Genomic DNA, 19,031 nt, shown 5'->3' on the forward strand with positions numbered 1-19,031 from the left:
TGGCAGATACCGAGTGCTCAAAACAGCGGAAGCTCTAGAGGAGTATAGAATGTGTAGGGGGGCACTTAAAAGGAAATTAGGAGAGCAAAAAGGGGGCATTAAAAAACATTGGCAGGTAGAATAAAGGTAAATGCAAAGTTATTTTACAAATACATTAAGAATAAGACGATAACTAGGGAAAGAGTAGGGCCCAATGAGGACCATAGTGGTAATTTGTGTGTGGAGTCGGAAGACGTAGGTAGGGTTCTAAATAAATACTTTGTGTCAGTGTTTACAAGTGAGAGGGACGACGTGGGTATGTAAATCATGCAGAAGGACTCTGATATAATTAAAGAAATTAGCATCGAAAGGAAGGAGGTTCTAAGTGGTCTGGCAGGCTTAAAAGTAGGTAAATCTCCTGGCTCGGATTAAATGTATCCCAGGCTGTTGAGTGAGGCAAGGGAGGAGATAGCAGGGGCTTTTCAATAATAAATAATTTTCAATACCTCTCTGGCCACAGGAGAGGTGCCAGAGGACTGGAGGACAGGCAATGTGGTACCATTATTCAAGAAGGGAGGAAGAGATAACTACAGGCCCATCAGTCTAATCTCAGTGGTGGGGAAACTATTGGAAGCAATTCTAAGGGACAGAATTAATCTACAGTTGGAGAGGCAGGGATTAATCAAGGACAGTCAGCATGATTTTGTTAAGGGGAGGTCATATCTGACCAATTTGATTGAATTTTTCAAAAAGGTGACCAGGTTTACAGATGAGGGCAATGCATTTGACATAGTCTACTTGGACTTCAGCCACGCTTTTGATAAGGTCCCACATGGGAGACTGATAATGAAGATAAGAGCCCATGGGATCCAAGACAATTTGGGAAATTGGATCCAGAACTGGCTGAGTGGCAGGAAGCAGAGGGTGATGCTGGAGGGGTGTTTTTGTGACTGGATGCCTGTGTCCAGTGGGGCTCCACAGGGATCGGTGTTTGGTCCCTTGCTGTTTGTGGTATACATAAACGATTTAGACTTGAATGTAGGACGGTTGATCAGTAAGTTCGCGGATGACACGAAAATTGGTGAGATGGTAAATAGTGAGGAGGATAGCCTTAGATTACAGGAGAATATAGACGGTCTGGTACGATGAGTTGATCAGTGGCAAATGGAATTTAATTCGGATAAGTGTGAGGTGATGCACTGGGCAGGACAAACAAGGCACAGGAATACACGATGAATGGTAGGACCCTGGGAAGTACCGAGGGGACCTTGGTGTGCATGTCCACTGGTCCCTTAAGGTAGCGGGACAGGTAGATAAGGCGGTTAAGAAGGCATATGGGATACTTGCCTTTATTAACCAGTCATTGAATATAAAAGCAGGGAGGTTATGCTAGAACTGCATAAAATGCTGGTTGGGTCACAGCTAGAGTATTGCGTGCAGTTCTGGAGTCCATATTCTAGGAAGGATGCAATTGCACTAGAGAGATTGCAGAGGAGATTTACCAGGATGTTGCCTGGGCTGGACAGTTTTAGTTATGAGGAGAGATTGGATAGACTGGGCTTATTTTCCCTGGAGCAGAGGAGATTGAGGGGGGACATGATTGAGGTGTATAAAACTATGTGGGGCATAGATAGGGTAAGCAGGAAGGAACTTTTCCCCTTGGTAGAGGGATCAATAACCAGGTGGCATAGGTTTAGAGGGGATGTGAGGAAGAATTTTTTCACCCAGAGGATGTTGGGAATCTGGAACTCACTGCTTGAAAGGGTGGTCGAGGCAGAAACCCTCATAATATTTAAGAAGTATTTGGATATACACTTGCAATGCCATGGCATCCAAGGCTTTGGGCCTAGTGCTGGAAAATTGAATTAGAATAGTTAGGTACTTGTTTGACCAGCGCATTCGATGGGCCGAAGGGCCTTTTTCTGTGCGGTAGACCTCTGTGACTCTATGAGGGTAAGGGTGGGATCAGGAGCTAACTGGATTCCCCTTGCTGTTTGTGGTCGATTTAGACTTGAATGTAAGGGGTTGATCAGTAAGTTTGCAGATGACACGAAAATTGGTGGGGTGGTAAATAATGAGGAGGATAGCCTTAGATTACAGGAGGATATAGACAGGCTGATCAGTGGCAAATGGAATTTAATCTGGATAAGTGTGAGGTGATGCACTAGGGCAGGACAAACAATGCAAAGGGCAAAATGGCCTCCTTCTGTGCTGTATGATTCTATGATTAGTTGTTTTATTAAGGTCTTTGATAGTTTTTCATTGACAGTTTCCCACCTGTTTTGGATTGAGTTTCTTTTCCTTCTCAGCTCTGATTTACTGCTCTTTCAGATTGATAAAAATCAACAAAGTGTGGCATGAGAACATGACACATGGTGAGGCTGAGAACACATGCAATTATATCATTTTTAATATACAAGATGTGCACACAATCATAAGACAGATAGATTTAGGACCATGGTTCTCCTGTTCAGGTTGATACCAGGCCTAAAAGGTTTAAATTGAGGACGGGTCGTATAAACTAGATCTGGTGAAACCTCACTAACCTTAAACATTAACTGTTTCTCTCTCCAAGCATGCTGCCAGACCTACTGAGTATTTCCAGCATTTAATGTTTTTATTTCACATTTCCAGCATCTGTAGTATTTTGCTTTTGTGTAGACTAGACTTCTATTACTTTAAGTATAGAAGATTAAGGGTTGGTCTAATTGAGATGTTGAATAAAGAAGTTAATAGGGTAGGTATAGACAGAAACTATTTCCTCTGTAGGATGAGTCCAGAATTAGGGAATAGAAACTTAAAATTAGAGCTAGGTCATTAAGAGGGTGATGTCGGAAAGCTGTTGAGGCTGGGGGTTAATTGAAAATTACAAAACATATCGATAAATTTTCAACTAATCAAGGATAAGAAGGGTTATGAAACTAAGGCAAGAAAATGGAATTAGGCTATAGGTCAGCCGTGATCTAACTGAATGCTAGAACGGGCCCAGAGTAGCTGACTGGTCTACTCCTGTTCCTATGTTCCAGCTCTTTCAATGAACTCTACAATCACCAAGTTGCTTTAAAGATAAATGTGTGGTGGTGCATTTTAATAGGAAGAATAAGGCAGCCACATCCTCTTTGTTAAATAAGTTTCTAAATAGGGTACAGGAGCAAAGGCATCTAGGGTGCTGATACACAAATCACTAAAAGTAGCAATGCAGGTTAATAAGGCCATAAAAAGTCAAACAAATCACTGGAGTTCACTTCTAAATGAATAGAATTGAAAAGCAGAGAACTTATGTTAAACAGGTACAGACCTTGATTCGATCACACTCGGAGCACTAAGCAGAATTCTGGTGTCCGCGTTACAAAAAAGATATCGAGACAATAGATCAGATGTGAAAAAAGATTGACATGGACAATACCAGAACTGAGAAATTATACCTATCAGGAAAGATTGACAGGTTAAGACTCATTTCTGTAGAAAAAAAGAGAAGGTTGAGGGATGAATCAATAAGGGTCTTTAAGATAACGAAAGGTTTGATAGGGTAGAGGTAGGAATGTTTCCACTTGTGGGGAAGACCAAAACTAGAAGCCATTACTAGAAGATCATTGCTAATAAATCCAATAGGGGATTCAAGAGAAACTTTTTTACCCAGCGAGTGATGAGAATGTGGAACACACAATCATAGGGAATAGTTGAAACAAATAGGATAGATGCATTTAAGGGAAGCTAGACAAACACACGAGGGGAGAGGAATAGAAGGATCTATTGATAAGATTAGAAGGGTAGGAGGAAGTTTGTGTGGAACTTAAACACCAACATGGACTAGTTGGGCCAACTAGACTGTTTCTATGCTGTAAATGTTACAATGTTCTATGCTGTACAATTACTGATATTTTTCCAGAATAGTAAATACAACTCCCATTAGGTTTGCTTCTGGACAAGTCCTTTCAGATTCTATGCAATGTAAGAAGGCAAGACCGCAAGCTGTAGTAAAAGTAAATTCCATTTATTCAGTTCAGCAGTGCTGTACATGCCTATTGTCTTCCACTCCCACATTACCCCTTTGCGTTTCATGCAGTTCTCCATGTTGCTTGTGCATATTGCCTACTACTAAGTGATTTAAGGAATAGCACTGGCAGACGGCTCTGTAGCCAACTGCATCGGGTGCTGACCCAGGAAGCAGAAGCATGTAACTGCCTCCCTAGTGTTAATATTGGGTAGGTGCATTAACCTCCCCCCCTACCCCAAATACAAATGATATCCATTATTGTGCCTGGGCCAGCTCATAGCCTACCCAGCAGATAGGTTGTGGAACTCTCAAGAAGCAGCATACCTACTGATAGGAACAATTCATTTTCTCATTTAGTGTCTTTTTTTTAATGCCAGGAAGGAGCAGGAGAGGAGGGGAGGGAAGGGGTTTGTCAATCAATGTGAAGTTGGCTTGTCTGACAGCATAGAAAGGAGTACCAACAAGCACTGCAAGCGGAGGGTAAAATTTTCGTGCTTCAAATTCAAATTGAAAATGCTTAAAGCACCCAGAGCATATTCCTGTGTGTGCTACTTAAATAGGTTAATGCTTATGCAGATATGGCACATAGGAATAGCCAGGGGAGGCTTTACGCATTTGCTGGTGAACTTCACCAATTGGATATTTTACCCTTTCCAAATTCAAGATTCAAACAGACAAACTCCCAGCAGCTTTATTCTGGTATATTAAAAATTTTGAATGAATAAAGGGAACTACAGAAGGGTGAGTCACTAGTGTGTTATCCTGCACCATTCTAAACTCTGCTTGCCCACTCGAGTCTCAGTGGTTTGTTTCCTGCATTCAGCCAAGTACTGATGCTGTCGCATCCCCTCATCCATCTGCTCCAGCTCTGCTGTGTGTCCTGTCCCCGCTGACCTGACCACAAAAGGAATCACCTAACAGCCAACATGAGCTTTTCTCACCAGGACTTAAAATATTTTAAACTATAATTTTAAATAAACACACATTTTAAAATACCCACACTGAGAAGAGCACATGTTGGCTACATTTCTGTACCAGCTGACAACTTCATGTGCAGTTTGGTAGTGACAGGTTCAGCATCCAAAATGAGACAGGGAAGTTGGGGGGTGAGGGTGATGAATTGTTGGGGAGGCCGGGGGGTGGTAAGAAGCATCAGGCAACTAGGGCCAACTTTGTAGCTGCATCAAATACAGAAGTCCTGCTACCTGTATCAGCAACTAACCCTGATGCACCTGCATCAGTCCCAGAGGCCTCTGATGCTGAGTCGCTCTGGACTCCAGATTTTCAGAGGCAGCACTTGCAGTCATCTGTGTGGGATTTTTTGATAGCACCAAGCCCCCGCTAGAATGACTGCCAACTGGACGAGCCTGCGCTATTCCAGTAGAGGAGGCCAGCTTTTCACGCTGACCAATAATCTGAGTGAGCATAGAGCACTGCGCTTCTATGAGACTTTGGAATCCCTCAGCCATGGTTGTCTGCAAGCGCTCTCCAAGTGAATTGAAGCCTGCCTTGACAGCTTCTTGGAGCTTTGACCCCAAAACTTCTATAGCAGCCGAATGAGCATTCATGAGCGATGACCCGACTGTGTCCAAGGCCTGAGTAAGTGAGGTCTCCACTGCAGATGCCACCGGTGTTGCCACGTGCTCAATAGCTGACTGCAATGCACACAACCGTTGGTCCAACATAACCATGCCATCTTCCACTGTTGTATGTATGGAGGCAAGTGACTGTTCAACGCTGAACTCATGTTCTAACAGTCTCCGTTTGAAAGCAGGCCCACTGAGATCTGTATCTGCATCTGCCTCAATTGGAGGACCCAACACATGGGGCCTCCACCCTTCAAAGGATGACCTCTCATCATCTACCAATATTGGTCCCCCATCCTCACTAATGTTCAGTGACTCACCCAGTTCCTCCTCATCCTCAACACTACCACCTCCTCCAGTGGGTGTATCTATGCTGGTGCCTGCTTCAGCTTGGGGTGATGATATTTGGTACTTAGGTGTATGGTGCTGTTTTGCAGCTGTAGTTGATGATCCACTTGTTTCTCCTTGGTCTGTGAAGAGATACAAAATGACACGGTGTGAATACTGAGGCCCACACTTTGCATTTTCAGTACAAAGAGTCGGATGCCCTTATGCACAATCTGGATACGGACACATTAGTGTTACATCTTGAGAAAATCATAAAATATTTTATTAATTTGTAAACACACTCACCACTGAGTCTTGACAGAACACCAAGATCTGCTGTATCAAGGCCTTCAAAGCTTTCTTTCCCAAAGAGAAGGATCATATCATTCTCAAACTCTGTCAATGTTTTGATGTCTGGCCGGGCGCCACACGATAACTGGCGTGCTCTTCTGTTATAAGCGAGTTTTTCCTTTAAAGACAAAAGCAGCATAAATTAGAACAGAGTGATTCACTCCACACAAATGCCTACCTGCAGTTCCAACATATGATATCCATCGCATAGTTTGCATAACACTGTTGTATTGACTTTGAACACTTAACACATCCTTACTAACATTTCTGTGTTGTCAGCAAAGTGTGCGTGTGTGTCTTTAATAAAAGTAACATTCACACTTAGGGTTGCCCTAAAGTCTCCAGCAATTAAGGATTAATCACCAGGGTACTGCTGTGTGCAATCCTGGAGAATACTCATATGGTCATTAAACTAAAGGGAGCCGTTGAGGTAAACAGCATAGATGCATTTAAAGGAAAGTTTGATAACTAATATGAGGGAGAAAGTAATAGAAGGATATAATGATACTTTTCTAATTTGTTCCTAGGATGTGAGCATCACTGGCAAGGGCAGCACTTATTGCCCATCCCTAATTACCCTTGAGAAGGTGATGACAGGGTGAAGTGAAGTGAATAGAGTGAAAGGAAGGTCATGTGAAGAATAAAAATCATCATGGACCAGTTGGACCAAATGGCCTAGTTCTGTGCAATGTAAAATAGTGTATTTTTCTGATTGTTTATTCGTTAAATAAATACAAGGCCAGGATTGAAAAAAACAAGGCTGTTAACTGGGTGGGGCATTAGAGGTGGGGAAGACATATGTCAAATACATCCAACCATCGTTTGCAATCCTAGTCATGAGTTGCAACATTTGGAGCTTCAAATTAAGAGCATGGGTGCATTGTCTTTGGATTCATTGAACAGGCAGTTGGGTGTTGAGATTGGTGTGGAGATGTCGGCGGTTTCTTGAGGTAGATAGGCTCACATAAACCCAACGGTCTCACCTGCCTTCGGTCTAACGTGGCAATCTTACCTTGGTGCTTTTCTTCAGGTCATGGACCTTCTTCCGCACCTCCTCCCAGGTTCTGCGAGTCCCGGACACGGCGTTGACTTTCTCCATGACGAAGAGCCACGCTTGGCGGCGGCTCTGCATGGTGGGCGGCTGGCCTCCCTCACCGAAGATGTCCCCCCGCCGCTCCATGACGGAGTCGATCAGCACGCGCAGGTCCCGGTCCTTGAAGCGGGCTTTGCGGATCCGGCGGTCTGGCATTTTCCGGAAGGGGGGCACGCTCCACAGCTGGTTCCTCATCTTCACCAGCCCACACCTTCCACCAGGAAGTCCACCCGTGATTTTCGTTATCAAAAAAAATTCGTTAAAAATCTCTCACATTTTCGTTCGGAAGAGCAATGTCGGCAGCTGGCAGCGCCGCTCCGCACAGACTGCGCCAGGAAACTACAACTCCCAATGGGCACAGCGGGCACTGGCCGGCTCCCCTTGTGCAATGCCTTGTGGACATTATAGTTCCAGTCACCGCTCAGATGATGCGAAACGATGGCCGTGGGCAGGAAATTAGGACTACAAACCCCAGAAAAGACCGCACGAGGGGTTAGGGCAGCCGGAGATGGTGTGCATGCGCACTCGCGCTGCGGCCTAGCTGCAGGAGGCGGTGCTCTTGTCTGTCGCCCTTCATATTTTTTACCTCAAGAGACCGAGGCCTGGGGATAAGGAACAAGGCCCGCGAGGGCTGGGCGGTCAACCGGTGGAAAACAGCCTCTCACGCACAGAATGGAGCCCGACTCGATCTTGCATGACAAGGCGATGAAGCTGATGGTGAGTGAGAGGCCGGGCCGGGCTGTGCGGCGCCGGCGGCGGAGAGGAGGGTGGGTCGCTGAGGGGGCGCCGGCAATGGGTCAGGGCACGGGGCCTGGGCCTGGGCCTGCCGCCATTTTACTCCGTTAGGTGGGCCTAGCAGCAAGAGTGAAACCTGGGAGTCATGGTTACCGTTGGGGGTGGGCAAGGTAGGGGGAGGAGAGCCAGGTGTTCTTTAGCAATGTAAATGGGACTCACTGTCACTGAGCGTAACATGCACATCATGTGGAAGGCAGGTATTGTTTTTATTATTATTACACGCAGAATCAGAGCGAGTTAAGGCCATTCGGCCCATCTTGCTTGTACTGGCCCTTTGGAAGAACAGTTATGCTTAGAAATTCCCACATCCCTGCTTTTTATTCTCCATAATTTAATAAAGATGTGAAGGCCCTGGAAAGGTGCAGAAAAATTGATGATTCCAGGGATGAGGAATGCAAAGGACTGAATGGCCTCCTACAGTGCTATAACCATTCTATTATTGTTATTATTATTATTAGTAGTAGTAGTAGTACCTCATTCTCAATTATCATGTTCAACTCTCTTTTAAAATTTTCTATGAATTCAGCTTCCACCAGCTTTTCATTGGAGTGGTCTGGATCCCAACACCTGTGATTTTGTTTCCTTGTCTCGCCTTTAGATCTTTTTCCAAAGACTTAGTCGGAACTGAAATATTTAATCTGCATGGTTAATATTCAAATTGCCTGTTACATGTTTTCATGCATGCAGCAAAATTGTATAAATATTGCATGCTAATGTAACTCATGTTATCCACTTATACAGCAATATATATTTGTAAATACTTTGGGATTCCTCTGCCCCCTCAGTGTTGCACACAAAGTAAAGTGTAAAAAAAACTTGCATTTCTATAATGTCTTTCACGACCTCAGGATGTTCCAAAAAGCTTTACAGCCAGTGAAATGCTGTTTGAAATGTTGTCACTTTTTCGGAATGTGGTAAGAAGTGGCGGCCAATTTGCAGACAGCAAGTTTCCACAACCAGCGTTATGTTAATAATGACACATGTTAATGGTCATTTTTTTTTTAGTGATGTTGGTTGAGGGATAAATAAATATTAGCCAGGACACCAGAGAGAACCCCCTGCTCTTCTTTGAATAGTACCTTGGGAACTTACATATCCATTTGAGAGGGCCATAATACATAGGAGCAGAAGTAGGCTATTCAGCCCATCGAGTCTGCTCTGCCATTCGATGAGATAATGGCTGATCTGATAATCCTCAAATCCACTTTCCTGCCTTTTCCCCAGAACCCTTGATTCCCTTACAGATTTAAAAACCTGTCTACCTCAGCCTTGAATGTACTTAATGACCCAGCCTCTGCAGTAAAGAATTCCACATATTCACTAAGATAAAAGCAAAAAACTGCAGATGCTGGAAATCGAAAACAAAAAACAAAAATACCTGGAAAAACTTAGCAGGTCTGGCAGCATCTGTGGAAGGGAGCACAGGTAACGTTTTGAGTCCGCATGACTCTTCAACAGAACTAAGTAAAAATAGAAAAGGGGTGAAATATAAGCTGGTTTAAGGCGGGCGGGGTGGGGGGGGGGTGTGTGGGGAGGTGTTGGGACAAGAAGAGCTAGGTAGAGGGCCAGTGATAGGTGGAGATAACCAAAAGATGTCACAGACAAAAGGACAAAGAGGTATTGATATTAACTAAAGGAATGTGCTAATTAAGGGTAGAAAGCAGGACAAGCGAGGTACAGATAGACCTAGTGGAGCTGGGGTGGGGTGAAGGAATCTAAAAAGGCTAAAAGGCAGAGATAAAACAATGGATGGAAATACATTTAAAAATAATGGAAATGGGTGGGAAAAGAAAAATCTATATAAATTATTGGAAAAAGCAAAAAGGAGGGGGAAGAAACGGAAAGCGGTGGGAATGGAGGAGAGAGTTCGAGTTAAAATTGTTGTACTCAATATTCAGTCCGGAAGGCTGTAAAGTGCCTAGTTGGAAGATGAGGTGCTGTTCCTCCAGTTTGTGTTGAGCTTCACTGGAACAATGCAGCAAGCCAAGGACGGACATGTGGGCATGAGAGCAGGGTGGAGTGTTGAAATGGCAAGCGACAGGAAGGTCTGGATAATGCTTGCGGACAGACCGAAGGTATTCTGCAAAGCGGTCACCAGTCTGCGTTTGGTCTCTCTAATGTGGAGGAAACCGCATTGGGAGCAATGAATGCAGTAGACTGAGTTGAGGGAAGTGCAAGTGAAATGCTGCTTCACTTGAAAAGAGTGTTTGGGCCCTTGGACAGTGAGAAGAGAGGAAATGAAGGGGCAGGTGTTGCATCTTCTGCAGTTGCATGGGAAAGTGCTGTGGGAGGGGGTTGAGGAGTAGGGGGTGATGGAGGAGTGGACCAGGGTGTCATGGAGGGAACGATCCCTACGGAATGCTGCCGGGGGGGGTGAAGGGAAGATGTGTTTGGTGGTGGCATCATGCTGGAGTTGGCGGAAATGGCGGCGGATGATCCTTTGAATGCGGAGGTTGGTGGGGTGATAAATGAGGACAAGGGGGACCCTATCATGTTTCTGGGAGGGAGGAGAAGGTGTGAGGCGGATGCGAGGGAGATGGGCCGGACACGGTTGAGGGCCCTGTCAACCACCGTGGGCGGCAAACCTCGGTTAAGGAAGAAGGAGGACATGTCAGAGGAACTTTTTTTGAAAGTGGCATCATCAGAACAGATGCGACACAGGCGAAGGAACTGAGAGAATGGGATGGAGTCCTTACAGGAGGCGGGGTGTGAGGAGCTGTAGATGAGGTAGCTGTGGGAGTCAGTAGGCTTGTAATGGATATTGTTAGACAGTCTATCACCAGAAATTAAGACAGCGAGGTCAAAGAAGGGAAGGAGAATGTCAGAGATGGACCATGTGAAAACGATGGAGGGGTGGAAACAAAATTAATAAATTTTTCCAGGTCCCGACGAGAGCATGAAGCAGCATCGAAGTAATCATCGATGTACCGGAGAAAGAGTTGTGGGAGGGGGCCGGAGTAGGACTGGAACAAGGAATATTCCACATACCCCGTAAAGAGATAGGCATAACTGCGGCCCGTGCGGTTACTCATAGCCACACCTTTTATTTGGAGGAAGTGAGAGGAGTTAAAGGAGAAATTGTTCAGTGTGAGGACAAGTTCAGCCAGACGGAGGAGAGTAGTGGTGGATGGGGATTGTTCGGGCCTCCCGGTGGGAGATGGAGGTGTAGAGGGATTGGACATCCATGGTGAAGAGGAGTTGGTTGGGCCCAGGGAACTGGAAATTGTTGATGTGATGTAGGGTATCAGAGGAATCACGGATGTAGGTGGGAAGAGACTGGACAAGGGGAGAGAGAAGTGACCAAGATAGAGAGAAATGAGTTCCGTGGGGCAGGAACAGGCTGACACGATCAGTCTGCCTGGACAGTCCTGTTTGTGGATCTTGGGTAGGAGGTAGAAGTGGGCCGTCCGAGGTTGGGCGACTATCAGGTTGGAAGCTGTGGAAGGAAGATCTGCAGAGGAGATGAGGTCAGTGACAGTCCTGGAAACAATGGCTTGATGTTCAGTGGTGGGGTCATGGTCCAGGGAGAGGTAGGAGGAAGTGTCTGCAAGTTGACGCTCAGCCTCTGCGATGTAGAGGTCAGTGCGCCAGACAACAACAGCACCACCCTTGTCAGTGGGTTTGATGATAATGTCAGGGTTGGACCTGAGAGAACCTTCTGCATTATGGCTGACCAGGAGCTCTCCTGTTCTTACCACCTGCCATCAGGTGTGTTGGAAGCATTTACAGGTTGATGATCAACCTGTTTGGCAACCTTATGAATGTACCTTCCATGGCCATCAAGTCCTGAATTGGGACTTGAACCCAGAGCTTTTGGCATAGAGGTAGTGATGCTACCACTGCGTCTCAAGATCTTCCTCACAATTCCCCTGCCTCCCCCTCGGCTATTTACATTCTATATTAATGACTTAGATTCAGAGAAGGAGAATAATGTATCTAAATTTGCTGATGATACAAAGCTAAGTGGAAAGGAAAGCTGTGGGGAGGACACAGAGAGGCTGCGAAGAGAGATAGTAATATTCGTGCCACAGTTGCAGAATTGTTACGGTTTAGAAGGAGGCCATTAGGCCCATCGTGTCTGCACCAGCTTTCTGAGCATTTTAATTCTGTGCCAATCTCCTGCCTTTTCCCCATAACCATGCATATTATTTCTATTTAAATAATCATCTAATGCCCTCTTGAATGCCTCAATTGAACATACCTCCATCATACTTGCAGGCAGTGCATTCCAAACCCTAACTACTCGCTGTGTAGTAGGATCAGGAGAGCAGAATCTGCTTCCTTAACTTCTCTGCCGCTGTTCTGCCTCATCAATAAGACATTGGGATTCAAAGGATAATGCAGCTTGATAGGCAAGCTGTCACCATTTTGTACAATTCCCAGTCATTCCAATTACCAGGCATTGGCCATCTCCAACAATAGAAAATGCAACCACCTGGCCTTGACATTCAGTGACAGCTGAATCCTCTCTATCAGCATGCTGGGGGTTACCTTTGACCAGAAATTGAACTAGACCAGCCATATAAATGTTGTGGTTACAAGAGCAGGTCAGGGGCTCGAAATTCTGTGGAGAGTAACTCACCTCCTGACTCCCCAAAGCCTCTCCTCCATCTACAAGCACAAGCCAGGAGTGTGATGGAATACAGCCCATATGCCTGGATAACTGCAGCTCCAACGACACTCAAGAAGCTCAACACCGTCCAGTTCAAAGCCCACTTGATTTGCACCCCATCTACCATTTAAACTTTAACTCCCTCCACCATTAATGCACATTGGCAGCAGTGTGTACCATCTACAAGATGCACTGCAGGAACTTACCAACGGTCCTTCAACAGCACCCTCCAAACACGCAACCTCTACTACCTAGAAGGACCAGGGCAGCAGATGCATGGGAACACCACCACCTGCAATTTCCCCTCCAAGCCACACGCCATCCTGACTTGGAACTATATCTTCGTTCCTTCACTGTCGCTGGGTCAAAATCCTGGCATTCCCTTCCTAACAGCACTGTGGGTGTACTTACACCCATGGACTGCAGCAGTTCAAGAAGGCAGCTCACCAACACCTCAAGGGCAATTAGAGATGTGCAATAAATGCCGGCCTAGCCAATGACACCAACATCCTGTGAAAGAATATAAAGTATATATTTCCTGCGTTCACGTTCTTGGACTTCACACATCAAAACTGAGCAGCAAGTGAATCAAACCGATAGATCATACAAAGGACAGCTGGCTCGGTGATTGGAACTCTGCTCACAGGACACATCATCCTAAACTCTGCTCAGCACCAATGTTTCTAAATGATTCCATGAGCTCTGACTCAATAAAACTGATGCTGTTGGCAGAAGGGTTCTGAACCAGAGGGCACTGATTTAAGGTGATTGGCAAAGAAGCAACAGTGACGTGAGGTAAAGCTTTTTTATGTGGCACTGGTTAAGGATCTGGAATGCTGTGCTTGAGTTTAGCGGAGGCAGATAAAATCAAGGCCTTCAAAAAGAGAATTGGACAATTTTCTGAAGGAAAAGGCTGGGGAGTGGGACTAGCTGAGTTCCTCTGAGCTGTAATGATTCTATGAAAAGCATTGCAGCACAGGAGGTGGCCATTCAGCCCGCAGCGCCATTGCTGAGTCTCTCCTGTAACCTATTATCCCAAGATTCTTTGATATTCTTTCTCATCAAATATTTATCCCATCCGCTTTCAAATGATATACTAGTCTCTGTCGCAATAGCTACCTGTGGAAAAGCATCTTACGGTCTAATAACATACTATCTTTGTAACCTCCTTCAGCCCTACAATCCTTCGCGATCACTATGCTCTTTCATTTCTGGCTTTTGAGCATCCTGTCCTGGCCCCACCATTGGTGGCTGTACTTTCAGCTGCCTGCGCATGAAGGCCTGGAATTCCCTTCCTAAACCTCTCTGTCCCTCCTATCTCTTTCCTCATTTAACACACTCCTTAAAATTCGACTTCTTTGACCGAGCTTTTGATCAGCTATTCTGATAGCTCCTTATGTGTGGGATTTGAAATCTGTGATAAAGTCCAGAGTTAGAAAAATCATGTCAGGAAATGACCTTATTGGCAAAAAGGACAATCACTGATTTAGGATGCAAACTAACAAGGTTTATTGGACAACAGAGATTAATACTTAACATTCCACTTGTCGAGGCATGGCATGGTACACTCTTTCCTGTGGATCCCAGGACTTCTGGGGTCTTTTCTTGATTCCTTGCACTTATGCGTTCGTCTTTTGGTACTTTAGGATCTAGTCTCTTGACTGACCAAATCTTTGAAGATTCTACCTTAGTCAGCTTAATTCTAACGTACTTACAAAAAGCCCTTTGCCACTTTAAGACTTCAACTCTAATCTGTTGTTTCACAGCCACTTGCTGAATGCTTTCTTTGTCTCTCTCTCTCCTCTAGTCTACAATTACTGCTGAGTGGTGAAAGCCAGCTTTCACTTTCATTTCTTCTTGAAGTAGTTACTCCTTGACCTAATATTGAATTCTAAATCTGATCTAACATTGATATCTCGGTGTTCTTATAACAATCCGAACCTATAATCACCTCTGGATTTCTTGCAGCAAACTCTAAATCTATATTTACCTCTGGATTTCTTGCGGTCAAACTCAAACCTACCTAACAATTACCTTACTTTCTATAATAATGTAGTGATTATGTTATGCATTACATTTTGCATATACAATATATTAAAATGTGTTTGTTGCACTTAGTGTACAACTGGGGAGGTGGTGGCATAGTGGTATTGTCACTGGACTAGTAATCCAGAGACCCGGAGTAAGGCTGCACGGCAGATGGTGAAATTTGAATTCAATAAAAATCTGAAATTAAAAGTCTAATGATGACCATAAAACCATTGTCAATGCCCTTTAATGTCCTTTTAGGGAAATAAATCTGCTGTCCTTACCTGGTCTGGCCTACATGTGATTCCAGACCACAGCAACGTGGTTGACTCTTAAATGCCCTCAAATGGCCTAGCAAGCCATTCCGTTGTATCAAACCACTTGAAAAATGTCTAAAAAAAATGAAACCGGACAGGCCACCTGGCATCGACCTAGGCACCAGAAATGACAATGGCAAACTCAGCCCTGTTGACACTGCAAAGTTCCCCCTATTAACATTTGGAGGCTAGTGCCAAAATTGCAAGAGCTGTCTTACAGACTAGTCGAGCAACAGCCTGACCTAATCATATTCATGGAATCATACCTTACAGATAATTTCCCAGACACCAGCGTTACCATCACTCCTGGTGATGGACATTGAAGTCCGTCACCCAGAGTAAATTCTGCGCCCTTTTGACCCTCGGTGCTTCCTCCAAGTGGTGTTCAACATGGAGGATTCATTAGCTGGGGGAGGGTGATACATGGTAATCAGTAAGAGGTTTCCTTGCCCATGTTTGACCTGATGCCATGAGACTTCATGGAATCTGGAGTCGATGTTGAGGACTCCCAGAGCAACTCCCTCTCGACTGTATACCACTGTGCCACCACCTTTTCCGCAGGACAGACCCAGCAGAGCTGGCGGCACAGTGGTATACAAGGGAACTTTAAAGTCCATCACCAGGAGTGGCTCAGTAGCACCACCACAGACCGAGCTGGCTGAGTCTTTAGGACTCATCCTGGACTGGGTCTGCAGCAGGTGCTGAGAGAATCAATAAGAGGGAAAAATGAACTTGACCTCATCCTCACCAATCTGCCTGCCACAGATGCGTCTGTCCATGACAGTATTGGTAGGAGTGACCACCACACAGCCCCCGGAGATAAAGTCCAGTCTTCACATTGAAGATACCCTTAATTATCCTGTGTGGCACTACCACTGTGCTAAATGGGATAGATTTAGAACAGATCTAGCAACTGAAAACAGGGCAACTGTGAGGCATTGTTGTCTATTAGCAGCAGCAGAATTGTGCTCAGCCACATTCTGTAATCTTGTGGCCCAGCATATCCCCCACTCTATTAGTACCACCAAACCATGGGATTCAATGAAGAGTGCAGGCGAGCATGCCAGGAGCAGCACCAGGCATACCTAAAAATGAGTGTCAACCTAGTGAAGCTATAACATAGGATGACTTGCGTGCCAAACAGAATAAGCAGCAAGTGATAAACAGAGCTAAGTGATTCCACAACCAATGGATCGGATCCAAGCTCTGCAGTCCTGCCTCATCTAGTTGTGAATGGACAATTAAACATCTCACTGGAAGAGGAGGCTCCACAAACATCCCATTCTCAATGATGAGGGAGCCCAGCATATCAATGCAAATGCTTCAGCCTTATCTTTTGCGACAGTCTCTAGCCAGAAGTGCTGAGTGGGATCCATCTCGGCCTCCTCTGGAAGTCCCCAGCATTACAGATACCAGTCTTCAGCCAATTCAATTCACTCCACGTGATATCAAGAAATGGCTGAAGGCACTGGATGCTGCAAAGGCTATGGGCCCTGACAATATTCCGGCAATAGTACTGACAACTCGTGCTCCGTGCCCCTAGCCAAGCTGGTCCAGTACAGCTACAACACTGGCATTTTACCCGGCAATCTGGAAAATTGCCCAGGTGTGTCCTGTACATAAAAACCAGGAGAAATCCAACCCAGCCAATTACCACCCCATCAGCCTACTCTCCATTATCAGTAAACTGATGGAAGGGGTCATTATCGGTGTTCAGTTTAGGTGCCGCCAGGGCAACTCAGCTCGTGACCTCGTTACAGCCTTGGTTCAAACTTGGACAAAAGAGCTGAACTCCAGGGTGAGGTGAGAGTGAACACCCTTGATATCAAGGTCGCATTTGACCGTGTGGCTTCGAGGAGTCCTAGGAAAACTGGAGTCAATGGGAATTGGGTAGGGGTTGGGGTGGGGGGTGCGCAGAGGGGGAACTCTGGGCTGGTTGGAGTCATATCTAGCACAAAGGAAGATGGTTCTGGGGCTGGGGTCAACCCAGTACATTGCTGCAGGAGTTCCTCAGCATAGTGTCCTAGGCCCAACCATCTTCAGCAGCTTCATCAATGACCTTCCTTCCATCATAATGTCAGAAGTAGGGATGTTTGCACAATGTTCAGCGCCATTTGTGACTCCTCAGATACTGAAGCAGTCTATGTCCAAATGCAGCAAGACTTGGGCTGGCAAGTGGCAAGTAACATTTGTGACGCACAAGTGTCAGGCAATGACTATCTCCAAGAAGAGAGGATCTAACCATCGCACCTTGACACTCGATGGCATTACCGTTGCTGAATCCCCCACTATCAGCATCCTGGGGGTTACCATTGACCAGAAACTGAACTGAACTAGCCATATAAATACTGTGGTTACAACAGCAAGTTAGAGGCTATGAATCCTAACTCACCTCCTGTCTTCCCAAAGCCTGTCCCCCATCTACAAGGCACAAATCAGGAGTGTGATGGAATTATCTCCACTTGCCTGGATGAGTGCAGCTCCCACAATGCTCATGAAACATCACACCATTCAGGGCAAAGCAGTCTGCTTGATTAGCATCCCATCCACCAATATTCAATCCCACCACCACTGACATACAGTAGCAGCAGTGTGTGCCATCTACAAGATGCACTGCAGGAATTCACCCAGGGTCCTTTAGACAGCATCTTCCAAACCCATTACCATTACTATCTAGAAGGACAAGGGCAGCAGACACATAGGAATGCCACCGCCTGGAAGTTCCCCTCCAAGCCAATCACCATCCTGACTTGGAAATATATTGCTGTTCCTTCACTATTGTTCGGTCAAAATCCTGGAACTCCTTTCCTAACAGTACTGTGGGTATATCTACACCACATGGACTGCAGCGGTTCAAGAAAGCAGCTCACCACTACCTTCTCCAGAGCAATTGGGGAAGGACCATAAATGCTGACCTAGCCAACGATGTCCCATGTCCCAGGAGTGAATGATGATAAGTACAACATTATATGCATTTATGCATAATAATTCTTTAATAATAACAGGTGAAGTTACAAGGCTAAAAAGGTGCATGTGATGCTTGGCATTATCAACAGAGGCATGAATACAAAAGAGGAGGAGTTATGCTAGGCCATTATAAAACATGATTAGCCCCCAGCTGGAGGATTGTGTCCCCCTTTGGACAGCACTCTCTTTAGGAATAATGTCGAGGTCTTAGACCGGTATGGGGGGGATTTACTAGAATGGTACCAGGGATGAGGGAGTTCAGTTATGTGAAGAGACTGGAGAAGTTAGGTTGTTCTCCTATAGAGAAGAGAAGGTTAAGGTGATAGAGATATTCAAGATCATGAAAAGTTTTGGTAAAGTAAATAAGGAGAAACTGGTTTCAGTGGCAGAAGTGTTGGTAACCCCAGACAGAATTAAGGTGATTAGCAAAGAACCAGAAGCAACAAGAATTTTAATCAGTGCATCATGCTGATCTGAAATGCAGAGTTGGAAAGGGCAGTGGAAGCAGATTCAATAGTAATTTTCCAAAGGGAATTGGAGAAATAATTGAAAGGGGATAAAAAAATTAAGGAGATGGGGAAAGAGCAGGGGAACGGGTCTAATTGCACAGCTCTTTGAAAGAGATAACACAGGTTCAGTGGGCCAAATGGCCTACCTCTGCTGTATCACTGTATGTTTATACAATAAATCAAGGTATAAAAGCAAATGCCTTCTGGATATACCATGAAATGACACACACTCTGGTATGTATCTCCGGTTAATGTATTGTAACTGATGTTCAATGTTTAAGAGTATGCAGAAGGCATAATATTAGATGTGTATATATGAAATATTTCTTGTATAGTTAGCTGAAATAATTATTTACAATGCTACAGATCATTAATGCAGTTTAGCATATATTTTAAATACCTACGTCAAATAATATACTTATTAACTCAGCCAAGGAGCTGCCACAGACACAATGAGCTGACAGGCCTGC

The 19,031-nt window shown here is 45.1% G+C and overlaps 2 protein-coding genes across 6 annotated transcripts in view; one reads left to right on the plus strand and one right to left on the minus strand.

The window, feature by feature from the left end:
• Window positions 1-7,783, minus strand: part of naif1 (nuclear apoptosis inducing factor 1) — an 82,729-nt gene extending 74,946 nt beyond the window's left edge. For 2 of the 5 annotated variants that reach the window (XR_005945659.1, XR_005945658.1), the window contains exons 1-3: window positions 7,253-7,781; window positions 6,196-6,358; window positions 5,883-6,032 (exon numbers count right to left, since the gene is read on the minus strand). Coding sequence is in view for 3 of the 5 variants with exons in the window: in XM_041209741.1 (XP_041065675.1) it covers window positions 5,194-6,032; window positions 6,196-6,358; window positions 7,253-7,528 (1,278 nt within the window). In the remaining 2 variants the exon portion in view is untranslated. Of the gene's footprint in view, window positions 1-3,957; window positions 6,033-6,195; window positions 6,359-7,252 lie in introns of those variants that run through there. The other 3 variants (XM_041209742.1, XM_041209744.1, XM_041209741.1) reach the window with 3 other exon arrangements.
• A 60-nt stretch (window positions 7,784-7,843) lies between these two features.
• LOC121289691 (beta-TrCP-like) overlaps window positions 7,844-19,031 on the plus strand; it is a 218,268-nt gene continuing 207,080 nt past the window's right edge. Inside the window, exon 1 of the mRNA XM_041209316.1 lies at window positions 7,844-8,050. Coding sequence (XP_041065250.1) covers window positions 8,006-8,050 — 45 coding nt within the window. The 5' untranslated portion in view covers window positions 7,844-8,005. The remainder of the gene's footprint in view (window positions 8,051-19,031) is intronic.

The sequence above is a fragment of the Carcharodon carcharias genome, chromosome 17, assembly GCF_017639515.1.
Source record: "Carcharodon carcharias isolate sCarCar2 chromosome 17, sCarCar2.pri, whole genome shotgun sequence".
NCBI classification, from domain to species: domain Eukaryota; kingdom Metazoa; phylum Chordata; class Chondrichthyes; order Lamniformes; family Lamnidae; genus Carcharodon; species Carcharodon carcharias.